Source organism: Platalea leucorodia (genome assembly GCF_965183815.1).
Source record: "Platalea leucorodia genome assembly, chromosome: 6".
In the NCBI taxonomy this organism is placed as follows: Eukaryota; Metazoa; Chordata; class Aves; order Pelecaniformes; family Threskiornithidae; genus Platalea; species Platalea leucorodia.
In genome coordinates, this window is record NC_138828.1 from 58966529 (window position 1) to 58980324 (window position 13796).

At 39.4% G+C, this 13796-nt stretch overlaps 2 protein-coding genes across 9 annotated transcripts in view; one reads left to right on the top strand and one right to left on the bottom strand.

The window, feature by feature from the left end:
• GNPDA2 (glucosamine-6-phosphate deaminase 2) overlaps positions 1-2266 on the top strand; it is a 22213-nt gene extending 19947 nt beyond the window's left edge. The window contains exon 6 of the mRNA XM_082315849.1: positions 2211-2266. Coding sequence (XP_082171975.1) covers positions 2211-2236 — 26 coding nt within the window. The 3' untranslated portion in view covers positions 2237-2266. The remainder of the gene's footprint in view (positions 1-2210) is intronic.
• Positions 1-12752, bottom strand: part of GUF1 (GTP binding elongation factor GUF1) — a 20589-nt gene extending 7837 nt beyond the window's left edge. For 6 of the 8 annotated variants that reach the window (XR_014228580.1, XM_082315844.1, XM_082315841.1 and 3 more), the window contains exons 1-11: positions 12493-12752; positions 11366-11477; positions 9622-9770; positions 9324-9404; positions 7004-7081; positions 6680-6763; positions 6119-6183; positions 4872-5075; positions 3161-3300; positions 1772-1895; positions 1264-1396 (exon numbers count right to left, since the gene is read on the bottom strand). Coding sequence is in view for 7 of the 8 variants with exons in the window: in XM_082315844.1 (XP_082171970.1) it covers positions 1264-1396; positions 1772-1895; positions 3161-3300; positions 4872-5075; positions 6119-6183; positions 6680-6763; positions 7004-7081; positions 9324-9404; positions 9622-9770; positions 11366-11477; positions 12493-12630 (1308 nt within the window). In the remaining variant the exon portion in view is untranslated. Of the gene's footprint in view, positions 1-1263; positions 1397-1771; positions 1896-3160; positions 3301-4371; positions 4488-4871; positions 5076-6118; positions 6184-6679; positions 6764-7003; positions 7082-9323; positions 9405-9621; positions 9771-11365; positions 11478-12492 lie in introns of those variants that run through there. The other 2 variants (XM_082315846.1, XM_082315845.1) reach the window with 2 other exon arrangements.
• Between the last annotated feature and the right edge of the window lie 1044 nt (positions 12753-13796).

The window sequence follows — 13796 nt, forward strand, 5'->3', positions numbered from 1 at the left end:
TCACCTACAGAAGTCCCTGATCAACATATCTTTAAATATTATTATATAGATAGATTACAGAAGTTACTTTTCACTAGGAAAACGTTTTTAACAACTTTATCCTGTGAAGTTTAAACATAAGAAGTGCTTAGAACTAGGACTACATCCCAGAGTTATCCACAGAAATATAAAAGCCTTTCTGTCCATCTTTCCATTTCTCTCTCTTGCCTGTAGAGCAAGGATCTTACTCCATGCTGATCCTATAAGGTACAAGGCACACCTTCAACAAAAGACCTGCTCCAAGTATTCTGGAGTTTGGTGATGGGGACATTCTTCTCTAAATAGAACTTTGGGTTCAGGCTCCCTTACAGGCTGAAGTGTGTTTAGAAATTAAGTTTTTTATTCCTGTGCAAGTGCTTCATGACCTATTTTTTTCCTAGTCCAACATCCTGATAGGGACTGGACTTATCCTTCTCAGTAAGAACAAAAGGAAGGTCATGTTTCTTATCATGTACACACAAACACCCCACACACCAAAGCAAGTGATTATATCACTTTCTACTGACAAGGCAGTGTTCTTGAACAATGACCCAACTTCCAGCATTGTTTCAACTACTTCATTCATAGCTGCTACACTGCCTAAGCAAGAAATCAAAATAACTGGAGGGAAAAAGGGTCTATGCCTTACATTTTGCAAGTACAGCTGTTTGGAATTTACAGGTTTTCTGTAGTGTTTAGAGGTACATATTGGATAGTAAGGAGCCAAGCTATTTGCAGCCTCCTCTGTCAGGAGGTGCTCGTAACTCCAACTCTCTAAACTCACAGTAATTTTCTTTGCACCCAGTTCAACGAAGTTTGCACATGCCTGTCTCACCACGATCAAAAACTCACTTGTCTTCACCAGCCCCTGCCAATCTACAGTACAGTACAAGCTATTCCTAAAAATGTTTATGTTTTCTGACTGCTAAAGCCTGGAAGATTATTTCACCTGCTTGAAATTCAATTCAGTCAGTATGCACTTAAAAGAATACCACAAGAAATGCGTCCTTTATTCTCATTTTCAAGGACAGGTGTAAGACATAAAAAGAGAGTGCTTGAAGTAGAAGTGGGAAGGAAAGCTAACATTCTTAAAAAAATGCATTAAAAAAAGTTTTAAGTTAAATACTGGTGTTTCTAATGTTTATCATAAAATAAAGTACTAGACTACATTAAAAAAGTGTAGATGGTTATGATAGGAGGCTTTTAAGCTGCTATTTACATGCAGCTGTAACAAATTTAACATACCTTTATCAACTTTGCTGAGGAAAGAATAGCTTTATAAGGAACCGTAGGTACAGTTAAAATTACAGACATGTTGTACTCTTGCTCCAAACGTTGATTAAAAACTTCCATATGTAAAAGACCAAGGAAACCCAACCTGGAAAAAAAAATATCCTGTTGGTAAAATATCTGTATATCCCCTGGAATTTTACAGTGGACTTTTTCCCCTCCAGCATGTTCACACTGCTAGTCTGGCAATATCAGGCACAGCAAACAATCTCCAAAAAACCAAAATGATCCTACAGTTGAATAGTACGAGTCTTTGAGAACAAAAACTATCAATCACAACAAATTGCATACTCTGTGCAAATACAGAATGTAAGAAAATCAAATGCTTTTGATCTTTACCTACCATTAATTTGAATTAAAATTCCTAATCTTGAATCCATTTTAATTCAACCTTCATTTGACTTAAACCTGCATTCCCAATTTACAAACAGTTCCAAAAATGAAAGCAGTATAAAAGCCTCACCTCCATCCAGCTCCTAAGGCAAGGCTACTGTCACGATGAACAGTTACACTGGAGTCATTCAATGTCAGCCTTTCCAAAGCACTTTTGAGATTATTATATTCTGTTTGATCAACAGGATACATTCCTGTCAAAACATATTAGATAGAAGTGATGTGACAGAGCTTTATCTAGTGTATACTCAGCTTTCAAATACACCTTTTACAGTGAACACAGTAATGATATCAGAAATAGCTTACTTTCTGTTCCAAATTTTTGAAATGTGAAGAACAATACAAGGAATTTTTTTCACCAAAAAAATAGTTTAAATGTAATGAAGTTTTGGATTACCTCAAAAAAACCCAGGAATTAACATTCAAACCTTAATGGTAGGGATACTGTACTTATGTAATCCTTCACAGTTGTGGAAGATGCACAATTGAGTATAACCATTGTTTTGCAGGGCTGCAGTGTAAACATGTAATTTAAGCATGAACTGATAAGCAGACAAACTTCACTGAGATGTTCCTTCAAAGGTAAGAGTGAACGGCAAAAAAAAAATTCGCTGTATCAAAGGAAGTTGTGAATGTTTCTATAATTTTTTGAAAGTGATAAAAAGCAGCTGTCTGTATAATTACTGCCTGAAATAGGCTCTACTGTACCACTTTTCACATCACCATGTTTTCAGAAAATGTAGATTGCTCTATGCCAAGAAGCAACACAAATGCATATAAAAAAAAGTTACAGGAATACACTTTTCTACATTCACTGACAGACAGCATAATCTCCATGAGACAGTTCAAGTGAGTGTTACACATTCCATCACAACAAGTCTAGAAAATGATTTACAGAATTTATTTCTTTCTAAAGCCATCTTCCATAGCATTTGTAGTAGTTACTGAAGCGAGTGGCAACTGCTCAACAGATCTATTCAAGCTTAAAAAGTCAAATATTTTACAGGATCATTCTGAATATTAGCTTTGGTAGGTTACCATATTTAACAAAAATTAAACAGTTGCTAGTTTTTAAAAGAAAAAAGATTTCACAATAATTATGGAAATTTGGTTATCAAGATGAGGAATTACAATAATGGACTTTGGTTTTTTAAGTCTCAACCCTTTTCCAGCTATCAAGAATTTACTGGTATTAGAAGCAATTATTGTGGCTAAAAATACATGTTAGTCTTTTATTCATCTAAAACCAGTCTGCAACTATTATGAATCTTGTCTATTGAGTCACAGGGAAAATTACACAAAGCTACATAAATGATATGCCTCTGTAGCTTAACTTCGCTAAAATTCTAATCATCACAACTCTTAATATACACATACATTATTTTAGAAGCTCTAATAGCTCTCTTACTCTTGTTACTGGAAAAAAAGTAATTCCACTTTATATCTATTTACTCCTCACCTGCAAAAACCATTGGCTTCGCTGACTTAAAGCCAGGCAAAGGCTCCACTGGCTGTTTATACAAAAACAGTGTGTCTCCTATTTGGGCTTCTGTTACTTCTTTCATTCCAGCAATCAGGTAGCCCACCTGTCCAGCATATCTAAATAAAATTGGCATTATATGGACATGCTTCTTGGCATTATCAGTATTTTCCCCACTTGACTTAGCCCAGTCAGAAATTCAAATAAATCTCCCCGCTAAAAGCCCACAAATCTGGCTTTTGGACTGTGTAAGTTGTTTCTCCTCTGAGCTGTGAACTTTATCTCAAGGGACAAACTATCTGTTGACTCAAGTAGCTCTGTTTCTGTTACAGTACATTTATAGTTCTGGATTTTGAATTCTGTGCTACTCCCAGCTTGAAAGCTGGAGCTAGAAGGAACTTCTCAAGAATCTAAGAAAAAGAACCAGAACCGCTCCCAGCTGCCACCACAGCAACTTTCATATACTAAGTGACAGAAACAACAAAAGACAAATGCCTTCCATCAGCACATAATGCTGTTTAAGAGAAGAACCCATGGTAGATAAAGAGTAAAATACAGTGTACCGGTTTTGGCTGAGATGGAGTTAACTTTCTTCATAGCAGCCCCACATGGTGCTGTGCTTTGGATTTGTGAATAAAATGGTGTTGACAACACACCCGTGTTTTAGCTATTGCTGAATAGCCGTTGCACAACATGAAGGCTTTCTCTCTTTCTCACTTTGTCCCCCCCAGCAAATAGAGGGTGAGAGGTTGGGAGGTGACACAGCCAGGACAGCAGACCCAAACTGACCAAAGGGATATTCCATGCCATAGAACATCATGCTCAGCAATAAAAAACAAGCAGTGTAGTCTTTCCAAGGTGGCTGTTGCTTGTACACTAGCTTGTCTGCTAGTGGTCAGCCTGCTTGGGGGAGGTGGTGAGTAACCGATTGTCTTTGCATCACTCCCCCCCCCCCCCCCCCCCTTTTCTTTTTCTTCACTTCTTTGTTTGTCTTTATCTCAACCCACGAGTCTCTCCTCACTTTTGCTCTTCCAGCTCTCTCCCCCACCCTGCTGGGGATTGGTGCTTAGTTGCTGGCTGGCTTCAACCCACCACACACAGTAACATAGTCTCACTGAGAATCTCCCAAGAAAGTCATTAACACATACTGGGATGCAAACTGATAAAGCTTCTCCACTAATTCTAAATACCTGATTTTCTTCCCACTGCTGCCATGAGGAGCCAGTTTCTGGAAGCTGTTGCATTCATGGATTTTAAGTTTTCCACCCTCAAAATATGCTGCAGCAATAACTAAGATGAAGCCCCATTCCCTTCCACTCTCAAACAAGGTAGTTCCTAGAAATAAATTGGACAGCTGAATAAGAATATCAAATGCTAGTCTTAAAAAAGAAAACTAGCTGTCCAGATGTTCCATGTACTATAGATGATAGAATGGCTTCCTCCCCCTAGCAGTGCCCAAAAAGCAGTCCCCAAAAGTTTCTGCCTCAGCATGCCCAAAATGAAAAACACTGACATTAAGCATTAAATTACAGATAATAATCATTAAAAAGCCCCACCACCAAAGAACAAGAACAAAAACCCCAGACATCTCCCAGCCTTTACCACTCAAAGCAAAAATGAAACAGAAATGCAGGATTTCGTATGTTATACCAATTTACTATTTGTTGCATTGAAAGAAATTTTTACTTACAGTTTATGCGTTGGCTGCTCATTTGGAGTCAGAATTCCAACTTCATTAACTTCATATCGTTTCTTTGTGTGCGCAGACACAATTTTATACCCTTTCTGAATCTCCCCACCAAAGAGTGCAATGTTAGCTATGACGCCTCGGTAGTGGTCAAAGGTGGAGTCAAATACTAAGGCTTTCAATGGATCAGCAGTATTACAGTGGGGTCTGTCACAAAAAATTTAAAACAATATATTAAGCATTGGGTTTTTCATTCAACATCCAATGAGCAAGCACCCCCACCCCAAAAACTTCCATATTAAAATAGATAAAACTACTGAGTAATTTTCAGTAAACAAACACACACCAGGCATCATTTCAGTGTTTCACTATTATGCAGCAAATCTTCACATTTTTTTCTCCCATGTGCAATAGCAGCACAAATAGAACAATACCAAATACATATTCATCATACCCATTTCATAACAGGAAACTGATGCTTAGAATACTGTATTACATGGAAAACAAAAAGGCAACAGTTACATTCCAACTGCTGAGTTTTAAAAAAGAAAGTCCACTAATATTTTGGTTTTGCCACCTTTCACGGAAACCTAATCTTGGATTTTCATTGTGGTTTCTTTTAACTATAATTATTAACTAATATGAGGACTACAATTATTAGCTAATAGTAGGAAAAAAGATTGAAAAGGAATATGCTGATTGAAACTGAACTGTAATTCAGCAGCTGTGTCATGAAGTTCCTAGATAAAAGTCTATTTTAAAGTCTGGGTTCAGATTATGAAACTCTAAACGCAGCAGATGTCAATTACCTTTATCATTTTAACAATGCAACGTTCAAAGGAGTAACAGCACACCTAGATTCTCAAACACAAAGTTTCACGGAAGCTATATAAAGATGCAAAGAAGTATCACCTTTAGTGGCTCACCTCTCATCTTTCATTTCATATTGAATTCATTTTCCTCTCCCACTTCTTAAGAATAAAGAAGTCTTCTCTGCTGATATTCATACATATTTTTTTTTTAAAAGGCCTTTTAGGCCTCTCAAATCTGAAGTGTCATTTTTTCTGATTTGCAATTTGAAACTGACTTAACCAGCTCAGACATTAGATTTCTCCCACATCTCTTTATAAAGTATTGACTTTAAACCAGGTGAATATTAAGTGCAAAACTAGTGCCTTTATACCATATAAATTCAACTCATGGTTTCCTAATTAACCTTACAAGGTTTCATGACTAAATACAGAACTTACGGTGGAATCTTCTCAATGACCTTTTGAAGAACTTTTTCAACATTTGTTCCTTGTTTAGCAGAAATCTAAAACAAGTGCAACAACAATTTTATAAGACGTGTCTTACGCTATTCAGTATCTATGAAACAGTGTCACATTTACTTAGACAGTTTTCGTGGCCACAGATAATACTACCCGTAAAAGCACTCTGAAGCACACTTCAGAACGCTATTCCTACAAAATGCTTATTTGATTATAAATTATTCTGTAACATTTTTTTTCTCTACTGAATGGCACTTCTTGTTATAGTAAAAGTGAAAACAATCTACAGACCCACAATGAGAAATAATTTAAAATCTATTTGATGCCATTCATGAAGACATACTAGAATTTTTAACAGAGAAGTATGTTCTCCACTCTTGTTTTCCAGGAGACAATCTTTAAAGAAATCCATGTATGTCAGACAAAGACAGGCAGACAGATGACACCCTGTTGATTTACTATGCCTACACATCTTTCATTAGCTACAAAGTAGATACAGATATACAATCAGCCATGGTCTAAAACTTCAAGAGATCTTACCCTTACACATTCATCTATAGGGATATCAAACAGCTTCTCAATTTGTTTTTCAACTCTTTCAGGGTCTGCATTCTTCAAGTCAATCTGAAAAACAACAAATTGCTAAATATACAGGCAATCATGTCTTCCATATGATCCAGCACCATAATTTCCAAATATACCAGCCAAGGAACCTTTATGTCTTTATGAGTAAAACACAAAGTTCTTATTATACTCTAGCTATTTTTTCATTATATATTTCTATTTGAGGATACATTTCTTATAAATCTTCTATATATTTAGACAACCCAACCATTTAATATGAAACTCTAAAACCTTTATTACCTTATTTATGACAGGAATTATTGCAAGCTGTGCTTCAAAAGCAAGATAGAAGTTCGCCACTGTCTGAGCCTGAATACCCTAGAAAATAAACATTAAGAGTTTAACATGCAATCTCTGGCTTTTTGTTGGGTTTTTTTGTTGGGGCTTTTTTTTTTTCTTTTTTTTGTAAGGCCTACTATACAACATAAGATTACTTTGCTATTCTATCCACTCCTTTGTTTGGGGATTGAAAATAAGTTATTGATTATATACATTGCTGAGAAAGAAAAGAACATTCCTAAGTATCATTTCTCCTAATCTGAAAATAAGTAGACAAACTAATAATGCTCTGTATGTGACCACATACGTGCAATTACTTACAGATAACACAGTATTATGCATACATTATGCACTAAGTACCTATTTTACTATATGTTATTTATTTCTAAATAACGAAGATCATAACAGGTACCTCAAAAAACAGATTCTTTGTCCACAACAAACTGTTCACAAATGGACTAAGACAAAGAAAAAGGGATGTTTATCATGGTAATAAGACTGTAGTTACTCCAGAGGGCGGGAACATAGCTTCAACTTACCTTACAGTTATTTTCAAAAAAGAAAACAAATTATAAGGTTTGTACCTCACATTTCTTTCAAAAGGATGGCAAAAGAACAGCTCTGATTAGAAGAAAAAGGAAGATTACCTTCCAAATCCAGACAAGGAGGGAGAGGGAGAGGGAGAGGGAGAGGGAGAGGGAGAGGGAGAGGGAGAGGGAGAGGGAGAGGGAGAGGGAGAGGGAGAGGGAGAGGGAGAGGGAGAGGGAGAGGGAGAGGGAGAGGGAGAGGGAGAGGGAGAGGGAGAGGGAGAGGGAGAGGGAGAGGGAGAGGGAGAGGGAGAGGGAGAGGGAGAGGGAGAGGGAGAGGGAGAGGGAGAGGGAGAGGGAGAGGGAGAGGGAGAGGGAGAGGGAGAGGGAGAGGGAGAGGGAGAGGGAGAGGGAGAGGGAGAGGGCCTAATGTGACAACTGGACCAGAGAGGGCAGAAGGGGGTGGGAGGACAAGAGGGAAAAACAGAAGCTACTTCCTGTCTTCCCCTTTGTTTACAACAGCTCCAGCAGAAAATTACTTATATGGGGATATTCACTATGGATATATGGGCCTAACTTTTTAGGCACCATAAAGAAGCGGCAAAAAAAAGTTATTAAAAAAACAAGGGAAAAAAAAAGTATGCAAGACCTAAATCTGAAAAATTACCTCTAGAACTCAAGCTGGCAGGAGAAACATTAGCAATTACAATGAGAAATTTGAGTTTGTGAGTATTCTGACTAAAAGGCAAATACAAAATAACAAATAATCACATAATATTTAAATATGATGTAAAAGAAATATATACACATTCAATATAAAAGCATCAGCACATTTAGAAAACATATTTATCACTGAAGCTTACTTAAGAAGTCCACTTGGCCACCAATCTAGGAAGGAACAAGTGTTCATAATCATTGAAAGCAAAAAAGGTAGCATTCATTTGACCCCTGTACAATCCAATCATAAATACGCCACAGAGAAAATTATCATCAAAATACTTCATGAGAACGTGTCCATATTTAGAATCACATTCCCATAATCCTCATATTCTAGCCTGTTAACTAATTTTCAAAATGTTCCTAGCATTGTACAAATAAAAGTACAACTAAGATCCCTAATTTTACTTCCCTGCTAGTATAGACTTTGTCTGTAAATTTATGAGCATATCACCTTACAAACACTTTACTCACTCTCCCGCTTCTCCTGAAAGATCAGTCAAGGACATATTAATCTAGTGGATATAAAACTTCTCAAGTTTTCAGAATAAGTTTATTCACATGCAGCTTATAGTGTCCTTTAGCTTTCACGTTGCCAGTATTGGTTTGTATTATTGACAATCAAATACACAACAGCAATTAGTTGCAACTAACAGTGTGGTTGGTTGAACGAATGATCAAGCTTTCCAACAATAAACTGAAGGTATTCAAACGGGTATTAGTACAACACCTAAAAGTTCCCCAAACTGCCATTTGCAAAGTTCATACTCTGTACAAAGTAGGATCTGATTCTTCACTAATCCTGTGCTTTTATTTCTATGTCATAGAACTGCAGTATCTAGCAACACACAAGTACTTGTCTCCAGATTTTTTTTTAAAAACTTGCACTAGTTGTCTTCTGCAATGTAATACTTTTATGGAGACAGACCAGGGGCAAACACACTGATGGAAAAATTAAAAAAAACCTAATCTTCTCTCTAGCTTAGTTAAAGAAATTGCTGAAATTCTAAGCAGAAAACAAGAATTAAGAACCCCACCTCATTTGCATCCACTACAAGTATGACACCTTGACAGGCAGACAGTGACCGAGATACTTCATAGCTGAAATCTACGTGGCCCTGTGGAGAAAATAAATGTTTACAATTTCAGGTATTTCTACAGTCCTTTGCAAAGATTTCTATATTATGATGTTTTCATTTGTATATATGTTCATCCAAAACACAATTCTCACAAAAAAAAGAAAGTGAATAAACACAAGAAGCTAGAAATCTCCTACTTTTAAATATAAAGACATTTAGCTTTGTGTGATTTAAACACTATTTATACTTAACTTACTGGCGTGTCAATAAGATTTAACAGGTAGTTTACTCCTTCATGACTGTAAAAGAGAGATGCAGATTGTGCTTTAACTGTAATTCCTCTCTCGCGTTCCACTTGCAGTTTATCCAGCACTTGTTTATTACGGCCAGTTTTAGCAATTGTTCCTAAGATAAAAAAAGTTTTATTACCTCATTTAATACATTAGCTGTCAAAAATAAATAATTACTGAAAATGCCATTAACCAGGAGAACATGGGACTTGCAGCTGCAAATGAAGCTTTTCCATCTGATTAAGCTAAACTTAGATTTTCATTTAGAAATAAATGTATGCTTCAACTCTTAACATTTGTTAAATAAATTTTTACATATGAAGTTATATAAAATACTTCCCTGAATAAGCAGGATACAAAACATCATGTAAATCTAAATTAGAGATTAAGACGCAGCAAAAATTCCACTCAGTGCTAAATTATTTATATGTTTAAAGAAACTTCACCTCCTATCACTGGAGAGCAGTTCCATGGCCCATGGCTCCAACCAGTGCCAATCTCAATTGCGAAGAGCATTATCATAGAGCTTGACAGACCTGAATTCAAAACTCCATTCTATCACAGGCATCAGGTAAAATTGCCCATAGTGACACATAGGAGGTAATAATAAAGAGTAACTTTGACCAAAAGCTTCTCTCCCATGTTTTGTTTTGCTCACCCCTTAAATGAGAAAAGAAAGACTCTTCCAAAGGGTATTTCTGAGTAGCTAATTTAAGCTCTGCTCTGAAATTAGTCTCCTCTTGGGAGATACAGCAATTACTTTACAGCTTATCTTAGAGAACCCTCTAAGACAACCTCTGTCTCTCTCTTCCAAGGAAAGCCTAGTTTCAGAGTCACTTATAGTTATGAAGATCCCTTAGCACTTCTGTTTCTCACCTCCAGTTTAAAGGGGGTAGTTTTCCTTATCCTCAACCACACAAAAATAAAAACACTTAAGTCCAAGAAGCACTCCGATGAGGACAAAATAAAAACCTCTGAAGATGGAAGTACCACAACAACATCAATACTTAGAGTGAAGGAAAAAGCAAGGCTATATAGCAGCTGAGAATCTATGGAATTTACACTTAATTACTAGCAGTTATTCTACACACTAAGTCTAAATCAACACAGGGCTGTACGTTTCTAAAACTTACTACGCAGAATCATATCAGCTTCACCAGTGAATCATATTGGCTTCACTAGTGAGCTTCACCACCGTGAAAGGCAGCTGTTTATAGTTTGCTCACAAGAGGACATATCATTACTTTCATCTAAGTACAAGCAGCTCAAGTTCCTCTCTGTTTCAATAACACATCAATAACACTACTCTGTCCAAAATTCCTAGGTCATGACAGTCCCCTTCTGTCCACCCCAGACACTGGCAGTAAACATCATAAACTTGCTGTGTACTGGTCTAATGGACAATTGGTCAAGAATGACAGGAGTAGCATCTTGTTCAAGGAAGTACACTCCTTTTCAGTCTCTTCTAAAAGACATACTTCCTTGAGTGAATTGCACACTTCCTTATCCCTACTTGTAGACAGATCTCAACCAGAAAGAAAGTCCATCATAATCACATCTGTAACGCTACACAACTAGTAGCCTAAAAGCACAAGTAACTTCCCACTAGAAGAGCAAAGATATTAGAAATTTTAGAAATAACCAAAGATACAGAAACTTACATGTCATCTTACATGTCAAGAAAAGGTAGTATAAAATGAGAACACTTACCAGTAATTTCCAACAATCTGTCTGCTAGCGTACTTTTGCCATGATCTACGTGAGCTATAATACTGAAGTTTCTAATGCTTTCAACAGGATACGTCGACATATCTAATTTTTCCTGAAAAATAGAAATTTATTTTCATAAACCATGGTTATAGTCTCTACATACAATATGACCTGGCCTTTAACAAGAACTAACTCTTTTCTCTAGAAGAGGCATAGGTTGGATAGAGATACAAAAACTTAAATTGTCATCAGTGTTTAAATTTCTAGCATTTCATTTTAGTCATATGTACATATACGTTTATTTATTACTCTGAAGAATCAGTAAGTATCCTGCAAAGTGTTGTGAAAGGTACTATGTTCCTATGAATATAGGTAGTTGGAAAACTTAAAACAGTTTCAAGTTTGTTAAACTACTAAACTTAAGGATTAAGAAAACTGGATTCAGGGGACCATGAAGGACATCATTCTTCACAAGCACAATAAGAATACAGCAATGTTACCTAACAGGTCAGGTAGCAGTGACCCTATCGTAAGGAGCAAGCAGGCTTTGTGGAAGAGGAAGCTACAGGTAACACTTATCTTGGCTAAATCAAAAAAATGCAGAAAACCAGCCTGACTTCCTTGGTTCACACACAGAAAGGTCCAACACTAAAAAACTGTTCTTTGTGTTATTCCTGCTCATTCCAAGTAATACAATATTTTGAAGAAAGGTGGCTTCTTTGCTTTTCAAAGCTTTCAGCATGAGGAACCAGGAGACCCCTAACAGCAATCAGTAACACTTCACTGAAAAACACTAGTCGCCTATTTTAGAGATACACAAAGCTCATCTCTTGCGCAGGCTATGCATGGCAGCTCCGGGCCAGGCAGAGAAGAAAGCAAGCTCGGAGTTCTCTGCCAACATCAGCACACAGCATTCGGCAGCGCTCTCTGCCGCGTCCCCCGCAGCAGGCCTCGGCTTGGCGCGGCAAGTCCCCCTGCTGCCGAGGGGGCGCAAAGGCCCCTGCCGCGGGAGGCGGCTGCTCCAGGACGACACGGAAAGGCCACCTCCAACTGGCAGGACCGCCGCCGCCTCCGGGGACTCGCTGCAGGCCAACTTCCCCGCACCCGCCCCGCCCGGGCAGACTCACCTCGCCGCGGGAGCTGTACGGCCGCTCGCAGGCCACGGGCCGCGCGGGCAGCCAGGGCGGAAGGCAGAGCCGGCCGGCAGCGGGGCAGCGGCTCCGCAGCCGGGCCAACCACATCGCCGTCCTGCCGGCCAGAGCCATCGCGCTCGGGGCTGGGCTCACGCCCTCACAGCGCGGAGGGGCGCGGGGCAGCCTCGGCCCCCATCGCCGCAGAGCGGCGACGCCACTGCACCGGGCGAACACCACCCGTGCCCCCGCGGAACGCGGCGCCGCACGCACCGGAAGCGCTCCCCGGCGGCGGCGGAAGTGGTCAGAGCTCCGCCTCCTCCGTCCCGCGGGGGCGGTCCTGAGGCGGCCGCGGGGGCGGTCGTGGTGTCCCGTCCCGTCCCGCCCCGCCCCGCCCCGCCCCGCCGTCCGGTCCCGCCCCGCCTCGCCTCTGGCCGGCGGCTCATAACCCTTCCGCTGCTGGAGTGCTTCGGGAGTTGGTTCTAGTCTCGTCTCGATAGGCTGTGGGTCCCTGGGCTGCCCGCTGTGGCTGTTCGGGGCCTGCGGCCTGCTGAGCCGCGCCTTCGCCTGTAGGTGTGTGGCTGCTGCCCGCACCTTCGGTGTCGGCTCCCCGCCGGGGCGGGCCTGGCTGAGGATCCAGCCGGGCGGGGTGCCTGCCTGGGACCGAGCTGTGCCTGCAGAGTCACCTGCAGTGGCCCCGTAGTACTGCTTCAGAAGCGCAGAAATCTCAGGAGAGCCTCCACAGGGCCTTCCCCGTGGCTGTCTAGTGGAAAAAAAAAAAAAAAAGCTAACAAAAACCCCAAAAAACAACAACAAAAAACCAGCAGTTTGGTCCAGTTGTTGTTATCTGGTGTCCTAGCAACAACAGCTGCTGGGACATCTTGCCTGTATTTTTTTTTCTAGGTGCCATTAATTATTTACAGAGAGCACAAACTGTATTTTTACAAGTTTTTGGAACTTTGGGGGTTGTTTTTGTATGAAATTGCTCACAAGAACAGCTTGGTTTATGATTGCAACATCTCAGTACTGCTGCAAAGCATAGAATGCTGTTGTCTTGAAATTGTTACTGGCATTACAGAGGAATTTGTTGCCTTGTATGTCTGCTGCTTTGCCAGCTTATGGCTGTTCTGGCCTTCACAGTTGTGCTTTATAAAATTCTAGAAGCAGAAGGTTGTCGTATTTTCAGATATGTTTTCCGTGTATTACTCTTATCAAAGGCTTCATGGGTTAACATTGTATTTTCCAGATATTTTTCTAGCTTATATTTTTCCAGCTTATATTTTTCCTAGTTTAGCTTTTAT